Here is an 18671-nt window from a genome sequence, read left to right on the forward strand (position 1 = left end):
TAATTAAAATCAAATTAATTGCAACCTTTAAGCAAAATTCTGTGCAGGTTGCCAGAGGAGGGAGTCAGGCTGCGCCCTGACCAAAGGCCTGGTGGAACAACTCTGTCTTGCAGGCCCTGCGGAAAGAAGTCAGGGAAAAAGCCACATCACAGTGGCTTCATCCCTGACACGTGAGATGGGGTTAGCTCATGAGGCGAGGGCAGAGGAGAGCCCAAATAAAGACTCATACACAAGTCATAAACAAATTAGGGCTATATACCCTTCATGAATGAGGAGCATAGAACTTTGGAAATTGATGCACTACTTACAGCCTTCATATATATCCGTAGGTATGTGGACTGCTGCATTCTGGTAGGATGTTTGCCGACCAAAGATGGGATCTTCCTCAAACACCGGTTTGATTCTCTGACTACCAGTTTCACTCTCGTTTCTTCCAGACTTTTCCAGAAAAAAAGGAGGGAAATATTAAAGCATACGGCAAATATTATTCACACAAATACATGGTGGGGTCCAAGGGCGGGCCTCCACAAGCATCTCATTAGCATCACTTAGGAGCATAGACTGGTGGAACTGTAGGGTGGGAAGGGACCATGGGGCTCAGCTAGTCGAAACCCGCTCAATGTGTCACTTCGGTGAGGGATACAATTTTTGAACGTTTTCCTGCGTAAAAAGATCCTTGCAAGTTGAAAGGTAGCCACCTATACTAGATTTCTATGAGCATGCCCTTCTTAAATGTAATCGTTCAGAATGTGATCCACCAGCTCAACCTGCAAAGTGGTATAGTCTATTCCAGCACTGAGAGAGCAGAGAGGCAGAGTTCACTGCTGCGACAGGCCAGCTCCATCATGCATCCTCTCCCCTCAACTGTCCCTGGGAGGCAGCCATTTTATCAGGTTGCCTCAGTGGGAGAGACAGGAAACAGGGCTCATTGGATCTGCTTTGCTGGCGGTCCAGCTCCATCAGGAACATCTTGCCTCTGAGCTATGCCGGTTGGTCAATAATAGGGACAACTGTCTAGAAATTTGTGCCTGAGTTTTGAGTTTTACTTTCCTCTTCCCTCCTAGTCCCTCTTTCCTTGTGTGTTGTGTATTTGCTTATTTATTTATCTGAATGTAAGCCTGTGGGTAGGGAGTGCCTTGTTTTGATTTCATGTAAGTAACATCCCAGGAGCCTTTTTCGGAGGCCAAAGAGCGGGGCACATAAATAAATAAATAAATAAATTATGCAACCCTATGCCAAACCAGCTGACTTCATTCTGTTGCATGCGTAGAACCGTGCATATTTGTTCTGCACATATACTACAGAAAGAAACCAACAAGGCTGAAGAACAACCCATCACTGTTCTCTGCTCACAATGCTGCTACAAATTGAGAACTGGCAGGATGGGGAGAAGTGATGCAGACTGAATGAGTGAGACTGCCTGTGTGGAAGAGCATTAAAGAATTGCATCTCCCCACACACACACCTGAAAAAAGGTGCCTGAGAAGTGGTACAGGCTTTCTACAATCTCCGGACTCCACCACCTTAGTCACCGAACTGTGTTCAGGATAGATGATGCCATACCCTCCAACATTTCTCTGATGAACATAGGGACCTCCCATTCCATAGTGATAATTTTACTATTTATACCCCACACATCTTACTGAGTTGCCCCAACCACTCTAGGCAGCTTCCAACATATATAAAAGCATAATAAAACATTAAACATTTTTAAAAGAAAACCTTCCCTACAGAAGATTGCCTTCAGATGGCTTGGGGGTCGGATAACTCCATACCCTCCAACATTTCTCCAATGAAAATAGGGACATCCTAAGGAAAAGTGGGACATTCTGAGATTACATAAAAAACTTGGACGGCTCAGTCAGGGACGTCCCTGGAAAATAGGGACACTTTGAGGGTCTGTGATGTCTTCTTTTCAGACATTAAAATAAATGTGTAGGTTGAGGCAAAGCCTCCTGCTGCTGCATTGGTGCATCCTATAGGATACTGAGAGTCAAACCAACAATTCATGTTTTGCTAGAAAGGCACATGAGAGGGGCTGAAGCTCACAGAGTTTTCCTGCAAGTTTGCCGGAGAGGATTTTGTGAGAGCCACTCCCACTGTTGAAGTGAGATGATGTGTCACACATGTATCCCTTTGATAAATATCCTTGCACACTCATTTGTTTCCCCAAAATAAATACCAACAGTAACACTACCTATGCTCCCATTAAACTATGCAAAGAGCAATACTTAAAACTATCAACTTATATTTCCCTTTGTGTAGCATCCAGAAGGAAAGCAGCCATTTACCAACCGTAACATGCCCTTCTTTGTCTTTTTTAAAATAGCAACTAAGGAACATTTCTTAGCATGTGGCCTACCATATGTGGTTGCTTACTCTTGACCACATTTTAGGGCAGCTATGGGGAACTTATGGTCCATTTAGATATTTGTTGGACTCTGATTCCCATCAGCCCCAGCCACATGATGGGATTTGTAGTCCAAAAACAGCTGGAGGGCCACAGGACCCCCACCCCTGCTTTAGGGCCATTTCACACATTGAATGTATATACTTAATACGATGTTAAACAACCCACTGTCATAATAAATCCGCATCTCCATTGTATCCACCCCTGTTCTTTCATAAGACACACAAAACAATTCATGGGACCTTTCTTTCTGTGGCTGGGCTTTACCTTCCTACCCAGATCGCACTGTCTGAAATGTGCGGCATGTAAACAAATTTGATATTCTGCTAGGATGCAGAATATCAGAAAGATTTTCATTGGCATGCAAACCTGGGTTGTGCTTTTGACAAATGTTTCAGACAGCTGACATCTCCAATATCATTTTAGTGTATGCTTCTAGAGTGGCACAATGCTACTCAACTGCACATGAGAATGGATTTTGTCATTGTCAACTATGGTGAAGGAAAGCACTATACACTGACATATCCTCCAACATTTATCGTATGAAATAGGGACATCCTAAGGAAAAGAGGGACATTCCAGGATCAAATCAGAAACCGGAATGGCTTCTGTAAATCCGGGACTGTCCCTGGAAAATAGGGACACTTGGAAGGTCTGAACTAATGATACTTCAGCACATCAGCAACTGCACACGCGCACACACACACGCACACACACACAAAACGCGCGCACACATTGCTCTGGAATACAGGCAGTGAAAAGTATTTCCAAGTACTTCTTCAGTTCCTATAGTTTTCCTGTTGCTTTCCTTCACCTGTAAATAAGGTATATTTAAGTGTATTAAAACTATAGCTAGGATATGGTATATATTTGTGAGATATAATGGAGTTTTCTGCATCCACTTTTCAAACAAACAAATTATTTTGTGCAACAATAAAACCAATAATAATGGTAACAGAAAACAATAAGCACAACTCAACTGTATGAAGTACACACTGGTGTGATGTTGTTTGATAAAGTAATTTCTCATCCAATAAATGAAATAAGCCTCTACCTTTACCATGTGGTTAATAAAAATCACTAAAATCACACAGTAAAGATATTGCTCAAATGGTGTAATAATTATTTTGACTTCAGGAAACCTCATGAGAATGCTTACAATAATATACCCATCACACAATAATGGCTCTAAAATTATTATTCTTACCAAAAACCTAAACTGTATTTGCTACATTTTCCATATCTCCACAAACCTTTTCATTTTTTTAAAAGCAACACACCCAAAACAATGAAGCTCATATATTGTACATGAAAGTAATCCAAGGCAGCTCTGAATACAATTAAAACCTATCTCCAACCAATTTCTCTCCTGAGGTAGGAGCTGAAATGCAATCAATAATGGCACAGGAAAATCCCACAGGAGACAGGGCCCGAAGATTAATTTTCCATCTATTCAAACTTGGCCTTCGCTTATTGAATTACATTGTTACCTACCACTGACAGTCAGCAAAATCTCTCTCTCTTTTCTGAAATAAATCTCCTGACCAATTTGTCCCTGCCTTGGGTAGCAGATAGCATCCATTTCTTTTCAGTTCGCATTTTGGGGCATTATCTTAAAGAACTATGACCCTCAGTTTAGTTAACCAGAAGGATGTCAGTGTACATCTTAAAGGCTAACCTACAGGAGAAGTTCTGATTTTGTAAGCAAATGGGCAGGCTAACTCCTCACTAGGGGCCAAATAGTCTGCGCTGGAGGCAAGGGCTGTGCCAAAACTGAACAGATGAGCCTGGGCTAAAGAGCTCTATGTAAGCACGAAGGCCTGGTTTTCCTTCTTTCTTTGAAACCATCTGCACTGAAAATACAGGAAGGCATTTGTACAATCTGATTTAAATAAACCTTTAAAAACAGTTTTTTAAAATTTAAAAAATGTATAACAAACGTTAGAGGACAAGGCCAAATATCCCTCCCTCCCCTCCCTTTCTCATTCTTATTGCAAGATGATAGAGATGATGATGATGATAGATAGATAGATAGATAGATACCCCCAAGAATTAATTAATGGAAGGATTTTGACTGGAGGTCAGTGGAAAAGTACAGGCTAAGATTCCTTTCCAAGCCAAGGCCTCACCTGGAATAGAGGTAGTAACATGACAAAAGGGGTCAGGGACCCATCTGAGAGCCTGAGGTTGCCATGGTGACAGGATGTGGGTTCGAAGTGACAGGAATAGAGAGCAAGGTGTGCTGGGAAGAAGAAGGGGAAAGAAAAAACTAGGGTCCATCTTGGGCAGGCTGCCTGTAGGACTGCAGGGCTGCACTGCTGTGGGGAGACAAGCCCCTCTCTTGAAGTGATCAAGCCTTAAGATCTGGACTCCCTCCTTGCAGATGAAGGTGTAAATAGGTGAATAAGTCATATTTCTTAAAGCTACAACAGTCTCTGCCGTGTCTCAATTCTCCAAAGGAGCACAGATCTTGGGTGAATGCCTAGAACCCCCTGGAATCTTGCAGAGAGTGGGGATGGCACCCAACTTTTGTAACAATACACATCTCCTGACAGTAGTATTTCTATACACATAAATCATTACAGAGGCATTAAGAAATATATCTGGATTAATTTGTTAAAGGGATATGCGAAGCCACTTCATTAGTATTGGCCTAACAACTCGCATTCGTACCAAGTTGTTGCTCTGTGGAGTACTTCTATTCAGCCAGCTCACTGCACCTTATTTTGTGATTCACCATTACATCCCCCTCAACCAGGTTTTCTATTCCCCCCCCCGCCACTATTTCATGGCCAGTAGGCTATTTGGGGGGTTCTGCCACTTTGGGTATTTTGTTCCTGCAAACCTGCAAACCTCCTTCTAGTAAGTGGATGGTGGTGTTCTAGCTCTAAATTACAGAAGCAGAGGAAATGGTAAAAAGCTGAGATTTTAACTGATCTCACTGTGCTTTTAATTATTTTATGGAGCGGAGTCCAAACTATTTAGACAACAGGGCAAATTCATCACATGTGTAAATACTATTGACAGATCACTTATCAGAATTCCACTCATTCTGAAACAAGATACAGATTTAAAATAACCCTGTTTCTTTTGAATTTACACTAGAGGTAAACTTTCACAAACTGAAGTGTAATGAAATCTTAAGGGGAAAGTCAGAGTAATACAGTAGTGCTGAATGAAGAAAACTCAGAACTTTCAGAGGCACCTGATTTTGCATGACCTACATTGCTTTCTATAAGGTGCCTAGAGAATACTGAAAGGCACCTCTGAAAATTTAACTTTAATCTGGCATTAATTTGGCATTATGATGGCATTATACCCCATTCATCTGACTGGAGTGCCCCAGGCTTTCTGAGTGGCTTCCAACAAAATATGTAAACATTTATCAAACATTAAGTCATAGATAGGATTTGTTATATCTTTTATGATCTCCCCTGCATAATTTATCCCCATTATAAACAAAAAGAAATTAAAAAAATCAATGCTTTGGGTTCTGGTGACAATGAAGTGGGATAAAAGTGATGATATCAGATGAGATGCAGGTCCTAATTAACTTCTGAATGACTACTTGTCAGTTTCTACTTTAATAAAACTGCAGATCGCAAAAGTATTGATTCTGTTAAAACTCAGATATAAAGCAAGATGTTGGGAGTGTGTAAAATGGCAAAAGGAAGAAATACTTTAAAGCTGAAGACAATCCTAGCAAGTTATCAGGGTACACACTCGGAGCCGAAGCATGAAAGGAATGGTTCAACTCTCCAGCTGAAAGGGCAGCTCTGTAAAGTATTTTGTAAGAGTCCGTGAAAAGTTAACAATAGATAACTTGCTGAAAGAGACGCATTTTAAAAAGAATAACGAAAACTGACACTACTCAGATTAAAACAGTCCCCATAAAACGAAATGCCTTTTTACATGGGAAAAAGCATAACAATGGACAAAATCCTAAAATTAGCAGAAACTCCAGGATTACAACTCTCAATAACAGAGGCAAACCCATTTGCAGAGGGACAAGTGGAAGGCATAATAGCAGGACTGACCTTTCATAGCTGCATGGGCAAAAAATATTTCTGCATTTAAACTGCAGGTTACTTAATATTCACTACTGAGTTGGGAAGACTTCATGTGGATACAGAATTACTGCCTGAGTGGCCTTGAATAACATCAGTAAAAGAAATGCATAATCAAGACTAGTGTATTGGCTAGAGATGTGACTGATACCTTGTCTGCAGATTTATTTATGACAGTAGAGAATATAATGAGATATAGCAGTACAGCAAGAAAGGTTTAAAGCCAAAGAACTAACTGAAGAGAATGGAATGAATATGTTAGAGATCTCAGAAGTAAATTAATGCTTCAATGCTACACAAATTACCTGCAACTGTCATTGAATTCAGCAGTATTTACTTCTGAGTAAACATCTACAGGAGTTAAGCTGCCTTTTTGTCCCTTCCAGACTCATTCTACCCATCTTGCCTTATCACACTATCTACCCATGATGACTATCAGAAGCCAATTTTGATAAATGGGTCTTGCTGGAAGATGTCTAGATTGGCCAATTTCCAGGGAACTGAAATTGCAGATCCGACAGGTAGCTACCAAGAACTACTTCTGCGTTTTCTTGCAGTATTTGCTTTGTATGCAGCAGGCAAATTTGTTTCAGTTTGTAATGCTGACGTAGAACCTATTTTAGCTAGAATTCATGACATAAATAGCACGAGAAAGGCTCAGTGGTTATGTAAATCTTGAGTGTGAAAATGCTCCCAAATGCTCACCATGACCCAGGGCTCAAGACTGGAGCTTCTGTTACTATGGCTGGCATCTGTTCTTCTTCTATGTCCTTGTTCTTTTGATATATATGGGCGGAGATTCTTGCTATTCTGTCTTAATTGGGTTATGTGCCAATTAACCTTGCCAAAGCTGACAAAGCTAGGACTTGCCTAGAGTTTAAGAGCCATGCAGTCGCAATGGCATGGGGCCCTTGTCCGAAATGCATTTAGCATGAGCCAAGAGCAATGCTCTTGCAGCAGAGTTTAAAATACTGGCAGTCTACAAAGATGATGGACTAGAAAGTACAAAGGGTGCTGCTACCTGTTGTCATTGCTAGCAGGCAGTTAAAAGGTTTGGGACCATAGCCTAGGACTGAGCAAAGGGGCCATGGACCCTCCGTTCTAGTGCAGAGAAGAAAGAGAATGAAGGAGCCCATTTCTTCTAAAACCCCTTTCCCTGAAAGCACCACAATGAAACACAATTTCAGTTAAATTAATTTACCAGAGAAACAATTACAGTGTACTGCTTCTTGCCACTTCCACTCAAGTTTTTTTGATATAAATGAGAGTGCTCTCAAAGGGAAGATGTATTCTATTAAAATGATGAATCACTAGCTTCAGGGTTGAATGTTGATTTTTAGCATGGCATAAACACAGCCTTCAAAGGGAATGCTTCTGGGACCAAACTAATACAGGCTTGCCTTCAAGGAAGGATTCTTTGTATTATAATTTATAAACCCCTTAAATCTTTGTAGGATACAAGTGGTGTTATCCTTAAGACTGAAAATTAAGGTTTTTTTATTTTGTTTTTTGCTCAGGAGAAGAAGAGACAGTTCTTGGGCAAAGATACATATTCATGGTAGGTTAGAATGAAAAAAAAAACTTGCATAGATTTGAATAATGGGATTAGGACACGATGGTCGGTTTTGTCATCGTGCATTGCAATTCAAATACAGCTAAGGATGTAAACACCTGCTCCTTCATACCTTGGTATCATTTATAATTTCACCGGTAACAGCCGATTTACCAACCACTGATTAGAAATCAAGCTTCACTGTAAGTGGAACGACCGTATCCGCCACTCGGTGACATGTTTGATGGGCGCGGAAGATGCTCATTTCTCAGTGAATGATATTGTAAAGACTAGCTTTGCAAGTGGCCAGTGTCAATCATTCACTCAGTGCCATTTCATCTGCTTCTCTTTGAGGGGGATGACATTGATTCATGCTGGCATCTCAAAGGCATTATGGGAAAATGCAAGCTGAAATTTCAGCCAGGAAAAAGGAAGCTCACTATAGTGCTACCTGATGTTTTAGTAAGTAGTTTGAAAGATAGGAGGGTAGCTCATTGATGCAGGTTATGTTTCCAGTATAAACACATCATAATTTATACTCCAGCTGTTCTAATATAGCGAATGAAACTATGAGATCTGGCACACTGACCAAGGAAAACATCAGCCCTTCAATTGCACTCCAGGTTTCTCTACCAAATGAAGTGAGAGGGTCTTTTCAGTGGTGGTGTCCCTATAATGCACTGCCGAGAGAGGCTCACCTGGCACCTTCTTTATGGCCATTTGCTGAAGCTCTTCCTATTCTCCAAGACCTTTCATTTACAATCTATGCATGTTTCAGGGTTTGCACTCAGTGAGAACTTGGTGCTTTATGCCGTTTTTAGTTGCTGAGATTTCTGCTTTCTGGGGTTGTTGTTTTTTGTTTTGCTTGAAGGGTTTTACTGTAAATTGAATTTTTTTATTTTATTTAAATTGTCAAGAGAACTTTGTTGAATGGGTGGCATATAAATTTAATAAACAAATAAATACTCTCTCATTCTTTTAAGCTGCTGGATTTTCTGATTGCATAACTAGTTTAAGATTTCATGAGCCAATTCTGGAACTTCTGGAAACATCTGACAGGTGACTTTTGCAAACAGGATGTTGGTCTACACTCATCCATGGTCTGAGCCTGCAAGGACCTTCTTATTTATTTAAAGTGTTGACACCTTGTTCTTCAGCAGAAAACTCTCACATGGACTCATGTACATATACATGTGGACAACCAATTAAAAAAATCCTGCTTGCAGGCTTACAGTCTAAATGAAATGACACAAAAGGAAAAGGGGATGAGGAGGGGAGATGACGAAAAGTAAACTCAGGCATCAACTCTTAAAGATACATACTAGTTCTTCTGATGGTCATCTGACATGGAAGTTCTCTTTCTAACACTTTTAAACTAAAATGAGTCATGTTGCCACTGCCCATTTCATCCCTCAGTGGTGATGATAGTGATAGGCAGGATGCAAAGAACTCATTTCAGGCTTCAATGATGAGAGAGAAAAGGGTTTTTAAAGGATAAAGGAAAAGCCTACAATATATTCAGGTTTAAATTGCCCCAAAGTGCCTTTTAAGCTATGGATACTATTTTCAAAAACCCTCAGAATATCCAGGGGTGTTAGAGTTCCTGATGTGGCCTGATGTGCTCTCCCTGACGTGTGAGACACTAAGTGGACAATTTGATGAGCCATGTTGCTGGGATCAGGCCTTGATAGTGGCGCTTCTAAAGTGATAGGTGCCAGCTCATGTTTGGCACATTGTTAGCTCTCTGATTTGCTTTCCCACATGCAAAGACACAGACGTTGTGCTGCAGTAAAAACAAAAAACAAGGAGCAATACGGCCATCACTCTTACTATTAGCAAACGATTAACATCTGCGCAAACAGCACTGCTCTATCAGTCACGGCTGCTTTCCAGCGCAGGGGCTTTCTGAAGGGAATTCTCTTTTCTAATAAATCACTTGTGTCAATTAGGGGATGTAGCCCTTGCCAGGAGATGTGGTTGACTGTTCCCAATTAAGCCTTAATGAATAAGAGCAAATGGGATGCTGAAAGCTCTCAGCCGACAATAGCTGTTCAGGGTGTGTGTGTGGAGGGGGGTGGGTAGGGAGGGGGTGAAGTTAAGCTAAATGGTAAACAAAAAGGAGCAACAAGGTAGACAGTAAACATGACATGGCCCCCTGGAAGTAAATCAGGCAAGCCACAGGTATTTTAAAAATCTGCCCCAAGCCTCTCAGGATATTGCACCTTTCACAGAAAGGAATAATAAAGTCACAAGTAGAAATAAGGGGACCATGTGGGATCACTCCCCACTCTTTGCCAGCTGCATAAGGCAAGCACAAAAAGGGTGATAAAACTATATTAGGAATTCAATAGTATGTTCCTGAATGTTCAGGCTATCACTGCCCTAAGCTATCACATAACAAGCAGTACAGTGGGTACAGCAATTGAGGATGACATAAACGTGAAGCAGGAGTCTAAATAATGCACTCATTATAGGACTGTATGAGACACCCACCCCAAAAAATAAATCCTAACACAACTCGGTTCTATAATTTCTACATCACAATCTAGAATGATGCAGCCTGCAGTAGATTTTTTTAGAAGGACAACAACAAATAACAAAAACAGTAGGTTTGAGTCTGTCTCCTGTTGAGACAGATGAACATTAAGGAAAGCCTTTAAAAATGGCCACCTAGAGATAAAGCACAAAATAATGAGGCCATGCGCATACAAAATCTGCACACTCACTATTAATCCGGCACTGGTGGGCCTGGATATTGTTATTTAAATATAAGGCAGGCTGTGTAGCTTATGCCCCACAGGATTTATGGCCTTCACAGAGCTAGTTAGCAGTTTGCCACAGGGCAGGGTTAGCTATTATTTAAAACAACCGGGGCCCTGCAACAAAACGTAGCAGTGTGCTCCCTGGTGTGATCTGAGCCTGTGGCTAAGGGGGGTGTGGGGGGGGGGGTGAAAAACAGAAGACAGCAGTGAAGGCAGGAGTCCCTGCTCTATGCGTCAGTCTGTCTTCAGGGCAAGACTAATTCATAAATTTTTGAACGAGAGAAGTTAAACCCAGCCTGGCTGCAAGTCAATGGAGCAAGAGGATTCTGTGTGCATGTGGATTTGGCCTAGGACAAAGTCAAATGATGGGTGTTGACAAATCACTTCTTCTCCATTACCAAGTGGATGCAACTTGCAAGCATAGTTTCTTTGGCATACTCCAAGTTCAGAGCAGAGATGGTGGAGAAAGTAAGTTCCGGCCACATTTACAGGCAAACCGTCCCAGTCTGCACTTTCTGAAACAACACAAGAACTAAAACACAGATAGCCTTTGAAATTCACACTTCACTGGATTTTGCAATGTAGCTCTCCAGTCAAGTAATGCATACCGAAGTGCACATATTTAGGTAAAGTGTGCACAAAACTGCATTATGTTTGAGGAAATTTGTTTTGAACTATTGTGTGCATTGGGAAAAATTGTATACAAGCATGTACAGTGGTGCCTCGCAAGACGAAATTAATTCGTTCCGCAAGTTTTTTCTTCTTGCGAGTTTTTCGTCTTGCGAAGCACGGTTTCCCATAGGAATGCATTGAAAATCAATTAATGCGTTCCTATGGAGACCGCTTGCCAGGCTGGCGGTGCGGAGAAGGGCTTTTCTCCCCACCGCAAGCCTTCAGGACAGGTACGGGAACAGAGGGGAAGGCGCGCAGCGCTTCTCCTCTGTTCCCGGGGCTTGCGGTGGGAGGAGGGTTTTTCCTCCCCGCCAACATTCAGAACAGCATTCTGAAAGTTGGCGGTGGGAAGGAAAACCCTCCTCCCACCGCAAGTCTTCAGGACAGCCATCCGAAGGCTGGTGCAAGGAGAAGGTCTCTCCGCCCCACCGCCAGCCTTCGGAGCAGCCATCCCAAGGCTGGCGGCGGGAGGAGGGCTCTCCGCCCCACCGCCAGCCTTCAGAGCAGCCATCCCAAGGCTGGCGGCGGGAGGAGGGCTCTCCGCCCCACCGCCAGCCTTCGGAGCAGCCATCCCAAGGCTGGTGGCGGGAGGAGGTCTCTCCGCCCCACCGCCAGCCTTCGGAGCAGCCATCCCAAGGCTGGTGGCGGGAGGAGGTCTCTCCGCCCCACCGGCAGCCTTCGGAGGAGGTCCGAGGACAGTGGGGAAGACGCGCTGCGCTTCCCCGCTGTCCCGGAGATTTCCCTATGGGCTTTCGTCTTGCGAAGGAAGCCCATAGGGAAATTCGTTTTGCGAAGCGCCTCCAAAACGGAAAACCCTTTCGTCTAGCGGGTTTTCCGTCTTGCGAGGCGTTCGTCTTGCGGGGCACCACTGTAACTGGATAGTTCATTTGGTAAAGCATGAGACTCTTAATCTCAGAGTCGGAGGTGACAATAAACAGAGTAGAAGGGAAAGGGTTATGAAACAGGAGGCAGAGAGGCACAGTGAACCGGGTTAAGAGAGGATAGGCAATTTTGGGTAGCTAAAGAACGCTGTAACTTTTCTTGGGCAGCGTAGGGAGACTGAACAGCGGCACAGCAGGGCTGGCTCTTACATCTGCCAATGGAAGTAAATTATGCAGACAGCCATATGTCAAACAGACAAGAACATCCCTGGTGCTGAGAACACCAGTCAAGCATATTGTGCAGCATCAATATATGCACATCAATGTGTTAGAAAACAAAGTATATATCTCCTATATGCTACACTATGGAGATGCTTTTCCTAAAAGCATAATTCTCAAATAATGAGACAGGACTGCCTGCAAGAGAGGGCCATTGGAAAACTTAATAAGAGGGTTCAAAGGGAAGGATCCTGATTCAGGGACAGCCTTTCTCTTCCAAATCAATATCTAAGAAGGATGAATGCCACCTTATTAATTTCCAAACAGGGATTTGGGAAGAAAGAAGCTCAGGAAAAGGAGCTGCTTTGCTCTCAGGATAGTTCAATGAGAGCAGAAATTTGTCATCCTACCCAAGGTCAGGGAGCACAGCTTCCTCACCAGCGCACCAGCTTCCCTGGACCTACTTATGTCCTGTGTGCCCTGAGGGAAGGCAAAAGCGAAGAAGCTCAGGCCAAGGAGCTCAGGCCACCAGCTCCACTGCTAAAGGCACTTGGCAGAAAAGAGGAATATAAAGGCAACAAACAAACAAACAAACAAAAAAACACTTTCTGCACATTCATTTCATGATCAGATCATTACTATAGTGAAGGAGGAGAGCTGAAGGTACAGGAGACGTCTAAGGGACACTCGCCTGAAAGAGCAGTTCTTGACAGGCTGAAAGGTGTGCACACACACACACACAAGTGCAGTGGCGTAGAGTGGGGGGTGCAGGGGGGGCGGCCGCACCGGGCGCAACATCGGGGGGGTGCTCGCACTCGCAGCTCTCTGCCCCTACCTGGCTCACTCACTCTCTCTCACTGCTGTGCGAATCCGATCCAAGCCGCTGGGTCACTGCCCACTGTGGAGGGGGGGTGCCAGGCGTGCGGGTTAGGGGGCGCAAATTACTTGCCTTGCCCCGGGTGCTGACAACCCACGCTACGTCACTGCACAAGTGGTCTGTCTATAAGAATCGGGGCAACATATAATATTTTAATCAGCCATAAAGGCCCTCACTTAAGAAAAAGTTAGAAACATTTACTAAGAACAACAAAAGCAAAGCCACTTCCTAAACGAAACCAGGGCCTTGGCTATGCAAACATACCTGGGACGAACATGGAGCAGTGAGGGCGCCACCACAGAAAAGGCCTCACCGTAAGTTTTATTTCTGAGTGTGGAGGTGCTCTGAATGGAGTATCGCTTGAAGTCATCCACACCCAGAGGAGTTTAGGATTAAATAATGGCAAGGCTAGGCCTGCTTCTAGACAACTACAACTGAACTTGTTTTCCTGATTCAGTCTAGCAAACAATTGTTATATAGTATTCATTTGGCGTCCTTAGTAAGCAGAGGTCAAAAGGCCAGGTCATGCAGATGGAAAGTGCTGCCTCTGGGTTTGTTACAAGTTTGAGATATCTCTGTTAGCATAAAGGCAGTAAGAGCGAACGAGACAAAACCAAGCAGGATCTGCAGTAAGTCCATCAGACTTGAATATTATTGAATTTTCTTTTTTAAAACAAAAACAAAAACCAGAAACCTAGAGTACAGAAGAAAAAACTCACAACAGCCCTAGGGTTTTAAATATTTCAGGCCCTGAAAAGCCACAGAGAGTTTAAAATAGTAATTTAATTGGCATTTCATTCCACACTATTGCTTGTAACACTATGTAATTTATTTATCGACCAGGTTTCTGCTTGCTGACTGACAGCTGCTCAGAAAGTAAAACACTAATGATGCTTGGTGGTGTTTTTGACCCTTTTAGGTGTCAACAGTTAGGGTCCATTGCCACAGTTGCTAGAGCAACACTACAGATTGGAGGCAAAATATCCTCTCAAGCATCTCAGCCCTCAAGCTATGAGGAAGACGCTGCTATTTCTTGACACTCAGCTAATATATGTAAACCACAGGTTACCATTTGCTAGAGTAAAATAAATATTTGTTTTAAAAAGTTTACGGCTCCATGGTTGTTGTTTTTTGTTATCATACCCTTTCGAACAGCACCATCTCATGGTACAGGAGCAAGGGCCTGGCCATCGTGGGAGTTCCTAGAGAGACAAAACCTAGGTGCAGGTCTACTTCGATTTTAATCAGTGTAGTCAAAAGTAATACTGCTCTTCTCCCCACCTCTTTCCTGCCACACATTCTCCCCCACTCTCCAAGTGAGTTAGGAGATTATTCAGTAGTACTGACAGAGGTTGACAGATGTTGCTGTTTGTCTACCAAGTTCCCACTCAGACACAATATATTTTAGTATTGTATCTCATTTGACTATTATAATGGCCTAAAGCTCAGTGGAAGAGTTCCAGATTCAGTTATTGAAATCGCTAGTTAAAATAATTCAAGCACCAGAGGTGGGAAAGACCTGTTAGTCTAACTGCATGGGACTGAGCTCAGTGGACCATCAAAGGGTAGCTATCAATGTTCATTGCACTGAGGTGGCGTTTCTGGTACACAATCTCAAGCCCACCGCTCATCCCTGGTGCAAGAGACCTAAATACTCTCTGAATTACTCATAATAAAAAAAACCTAACTAGATTCCTTGCTATGAGTGGACAGAATCCAATGGCTTGACAGTTAATCTGGGAAACAAACAGACAGGCCCATTATGAAAGAGAAATCTCACAAGGTAGTTTCTTCCATAACTCAAAGTTGAAAACTGCTGAACTAGAAGCAAAAAAGTTACTCAAATGTTAATTAAATGGCTGACTATGGATACTTTTTAAATTCACCGTAAACGAATCCTGCACCTTCATCTTATCTAAATTTCCATATTCCATTTATGCAACTCAGATACATTTGTCTGACAAGATCAATGTACTCTCTTTAATTATCTTACAGCAACAGTGTCAAGTGTAACAGTGAGGCCATCAATCGTAAATCACATTTTATTACTAGGTGCAAATGAAGCATGTTGATCTATCTGATTAATGCATTTAAAGAAACTCTGTATTAGTTTATAGATTGCACCTACAATGTTTATTTTAAAATAGCAAGCTGTGTTATTTGAAGTAGAAAACAACTTCCCCTTTCATCCAAGCATTGTCAGGATTTCAAAGTCAAATTCTAAACAGACTAAAGGCTCAAACAAACAAAAGCACTGACCGTGCACTCATGGTAATTTACTGTCATGTAGTTTTGGGAGATAAGCTGCTCCATTCGCCTCCTAAATAGGACCATGGGATCACGTGCTCCCTCCCTCCCCATCTAACATGCCTAACCCAAGGCTACTGGACAGCCACTTGGGGGTGTAACATTTTAAGAGGACAAATGCTCATAAACTCCAGTGTGTGTAGCCTTGAGCCGAACAACTGATAACCCAGATAGACAAAATCCAGAATCAACTGCACTACCTTGACCTACATGAGTTGGTACTTAAATAAGTGTACACTTTCAGCCATTTCCCCCCCCCCCCCAAAAAAGGGGAACCTAAATATGGGGTGGACTGTGGGGAAAGAGAAACTATAGTGAAAATCTACTGCCTTTGGGGAACTTGAGGAAACATGTGCTTATATATTCATAAATGTTACTTACTTCATTCAGGTCATCCTTTGCATTGTAGTAGACAATATCATTAGTCTGTGTAGGAGGGAAAAAATGGAGTTAATTTTTGTTGAACCCTATAATACAAAAAAAGACACTACAAAGCCATTAACATCAAAGTTAATTCTGCATTTTCAGAACTTACAAAATATGACTGTTAATTTCCCCATTTAGTCTGCTCTTAAATACCAGCCATAGCATGCTGGTGTTATGACCCACAATGCAGGGATCTCACAGGGCACAGCGCAGGATTCTGATGAGGACATGTGTCAGGCTACTTTCTTGTTGGAGAACCACCAGTAGCCATTCAGGAGCCATTTGTCCCTGTTTTTAAGTCTTAAGGGTGTGCATTATCAACAATGGATGCAATCCCAAGGCTAGGTCCACTGGGATGAGCAGGAATCAAGATCTCTAACTGGCTACACCGTCCTACCTATCTTGTCCCAGCTCTGCCAGTGATACACCACAACATCTGCCCCATTCCAGTTTAGCTGAGACCCAGCCAACTGACCCCAGCAAATCTTAAGTTGGCAGAAGCCCTGAAAAAATAGGTGTTCTGGGGGCATGGTATGGGCATGACCAGGGAGAACATCGGCTGAATCCTAAACTCATTCTGCATGGTCATGTTCCCTGATAACCTGGCATAAATTAAACTGGCAAAAAGGGTTGTGTAACTCAAACTCTATTTTAAATTATCCCCCCCCCCCGGCTTAAGCACAGGCTCAGGCACCAGCCTGAACAAAGTTTGGATCTGGCATACTTTATGCCACTTTAACTTAAGATGGCATAATTTACACAGGATTCCCATATTTAGGAGTGTCCCCCTAAATATCTGGCACCTGATCCATTTTAGAAAAACAGCTTCAACCCAAAAGGCCAGCTCTTGGAGACCTGACTCAGGGCTCATTCACACTTCTGCTTGTACCATGGTTAAAAAGCATAAGTCTGAGCGGTTTTGTGTTTGCCCCACAACTTTCCATGGAAAACATGTTTTTACCACTGAATCAGAACAAATAGCAAGCTACAGAAAGCCCATTTGCCATTCTGTGGTCAACCATGGGTTTTGCCCAGGGAAATGCGGAAGGGCTAACAGCGGTGTGGATGAGTCCTTAGGCATAGGCTGGCTGGAGAAGTTTGTTACCATTCTGTGCAGGTTGCCAGGTCTCATCAGAAGCAAAGTCTGTTAACCATTAACTCAGCTTGTAGTGAATTTCAACATAAACAGCTGAATACAACACAAAAAACAGGATAATTTATAATCTACAAAGGGAGGGTTTCAGGGGTTTTTCAAGACCTCAAGAGAACACTATCAGTTATACATCAATTTTACTGTGCTTTTCTTCAAAACTCCACCTGCAATTATTACAATGGTTTTATGTATGGTTTAAAGAACTGAAGTGTATTTTATATGATAAATCTAAATAGATCTAACAACACACATTTCTATCAGAATCCATTTCTCCCGCTCATTACTGCTGGCTTTATACCAAATCCAGAATGTTAAACATGAACTTACTGTTCGCCAATACAAGAGAATAAATTCCTATCGCCATTAGAGACCCGAGCTAATTGGCAGTGCATTGATCTCTCTCTGAAACCTGGTGGGTCATACTCAAAGAAGCAATTTACAACTTAGCATGTCGCTTTCAGGAAAGGATGATAGCAATCAAGTTTAAATTTCCTTTTACTCCTGTTAGGTTCTGCACTTCTTATATTGAACTGACACAATCTCATCAGGTGGTTCTGCTTAAAAACTTCAAGTTAAAAACTCCTCCCCTATCCCAAAAGACACACGATTTTCTTTTGTCTCTGGTATAAATAGCAAATAGCTGGGAAAAGAATGTTTCTCTGCACCCTTATTTGAAAATAATTATCTGTTATGACCCAAAAGCATTTCATGAGTATCTGCCAGTGGCATTTTTGCTCTTGTAAAACTTAGAAGAGTTAAGATGACCTCCACTGTTGTTTAAATATAATAGGGAGAGATCACAACACAGTGATTTCCCTCAGTGAAGTGCTGGTACTCATATATTGTTAAAAGTGTCATAAGTGACAAAATTACTGCCATGGACAGCAAAAAAGAGATGTCAGTACTCCATACTGGTGCGCACTGTCACACAAAACACCTAGTCCTCACAGTCATCCTCTAACATGCACATGTGGCAAGGTATTTCTTTAACATGCTTAAATGTTCTATATAATGCTCACATATGAAGGTGATTATTTGAGGCTCATTCATTCAGCTTAAGAAAAGACAGAAGGCCTATCTAGTCCAGCATTGTCCTTCCTGCAGTGGCCAACCTAAGGGCTCTGGGAAGCCCACAATCAGAATATGATGGCATTTACCTCACAGGAAGCTGCCTTATAGATTAGGACAGTCTAGACAATCTAACCTAGTATTGTCTCTAGTCTGATTGGCAGCAGCTCATTGGGGTCTCAAGCAGAGGTACTCCACACCAGGGATTGAGCCTGACAACTTCTGCAAGTTTCTTTCTCATAAACTACAGGGATTTTGGAATGTGACTCTTTGGCCA

At 42.4% G+C, this 18671-nt stretch overlaps 1 protein-coding gene and 1 long non-coding RNA gene across 6 annotated transcripts in view; one reads left to right on the forward strand and one right to left on the reverse strand.

Moving 5' to 3' along the window:
• Window positions 1-18671, reverse strand: part of CACNA2D1 (calcium voltage-gated channel auxiliary subunit alpha2delta 1) — a 390752-nt gene that overhangs the window by 163081 nt on the left and 209000 nt on the right. For all 5 annotated transcript variants that reach the window (XM_081879076.1, XM_081879074.1, XM_081879077.1 and 2 more), the window contains exons 5-6: window positions 16129-16173; window positions 309-438 (exon numbers count right to left, since the gene is read on the reverse strand). In XM_081879076.1, the coding sequence (XP_081735202.1) occupies window positions 309-438; window positions 16129-16173 (175 nt within the window). The remainder of the gene's footprint in view (window positions 1-308; window positions 439-16128; window positions 16174-18671) is intronic.
• Window positions 890-14507, forward strand: LOC309351138. Its single transcript, XR_014160716.1, has 4 exons — window positions 890-989; window positions 6864-6998; window positions 9013-9088; window positions 14360-14507. It is a non-coding gene; the product is annotated as an uncharacterized lncRNA (long non-coding RNA).

The sequence above is a fragment of the Podarcis erhardii genome, assembly GCF_964252035.2.
Source record: "Podarcis erhardii genome assembly, chromosome: 10".
NCBI classification, from domain to species: domain Eukaryota; kingdom Metazoa; phylum Chordata; class Lepidosauria; order Squamata; family Lacertidae; genus Podarcis; species Podarcis erhardii.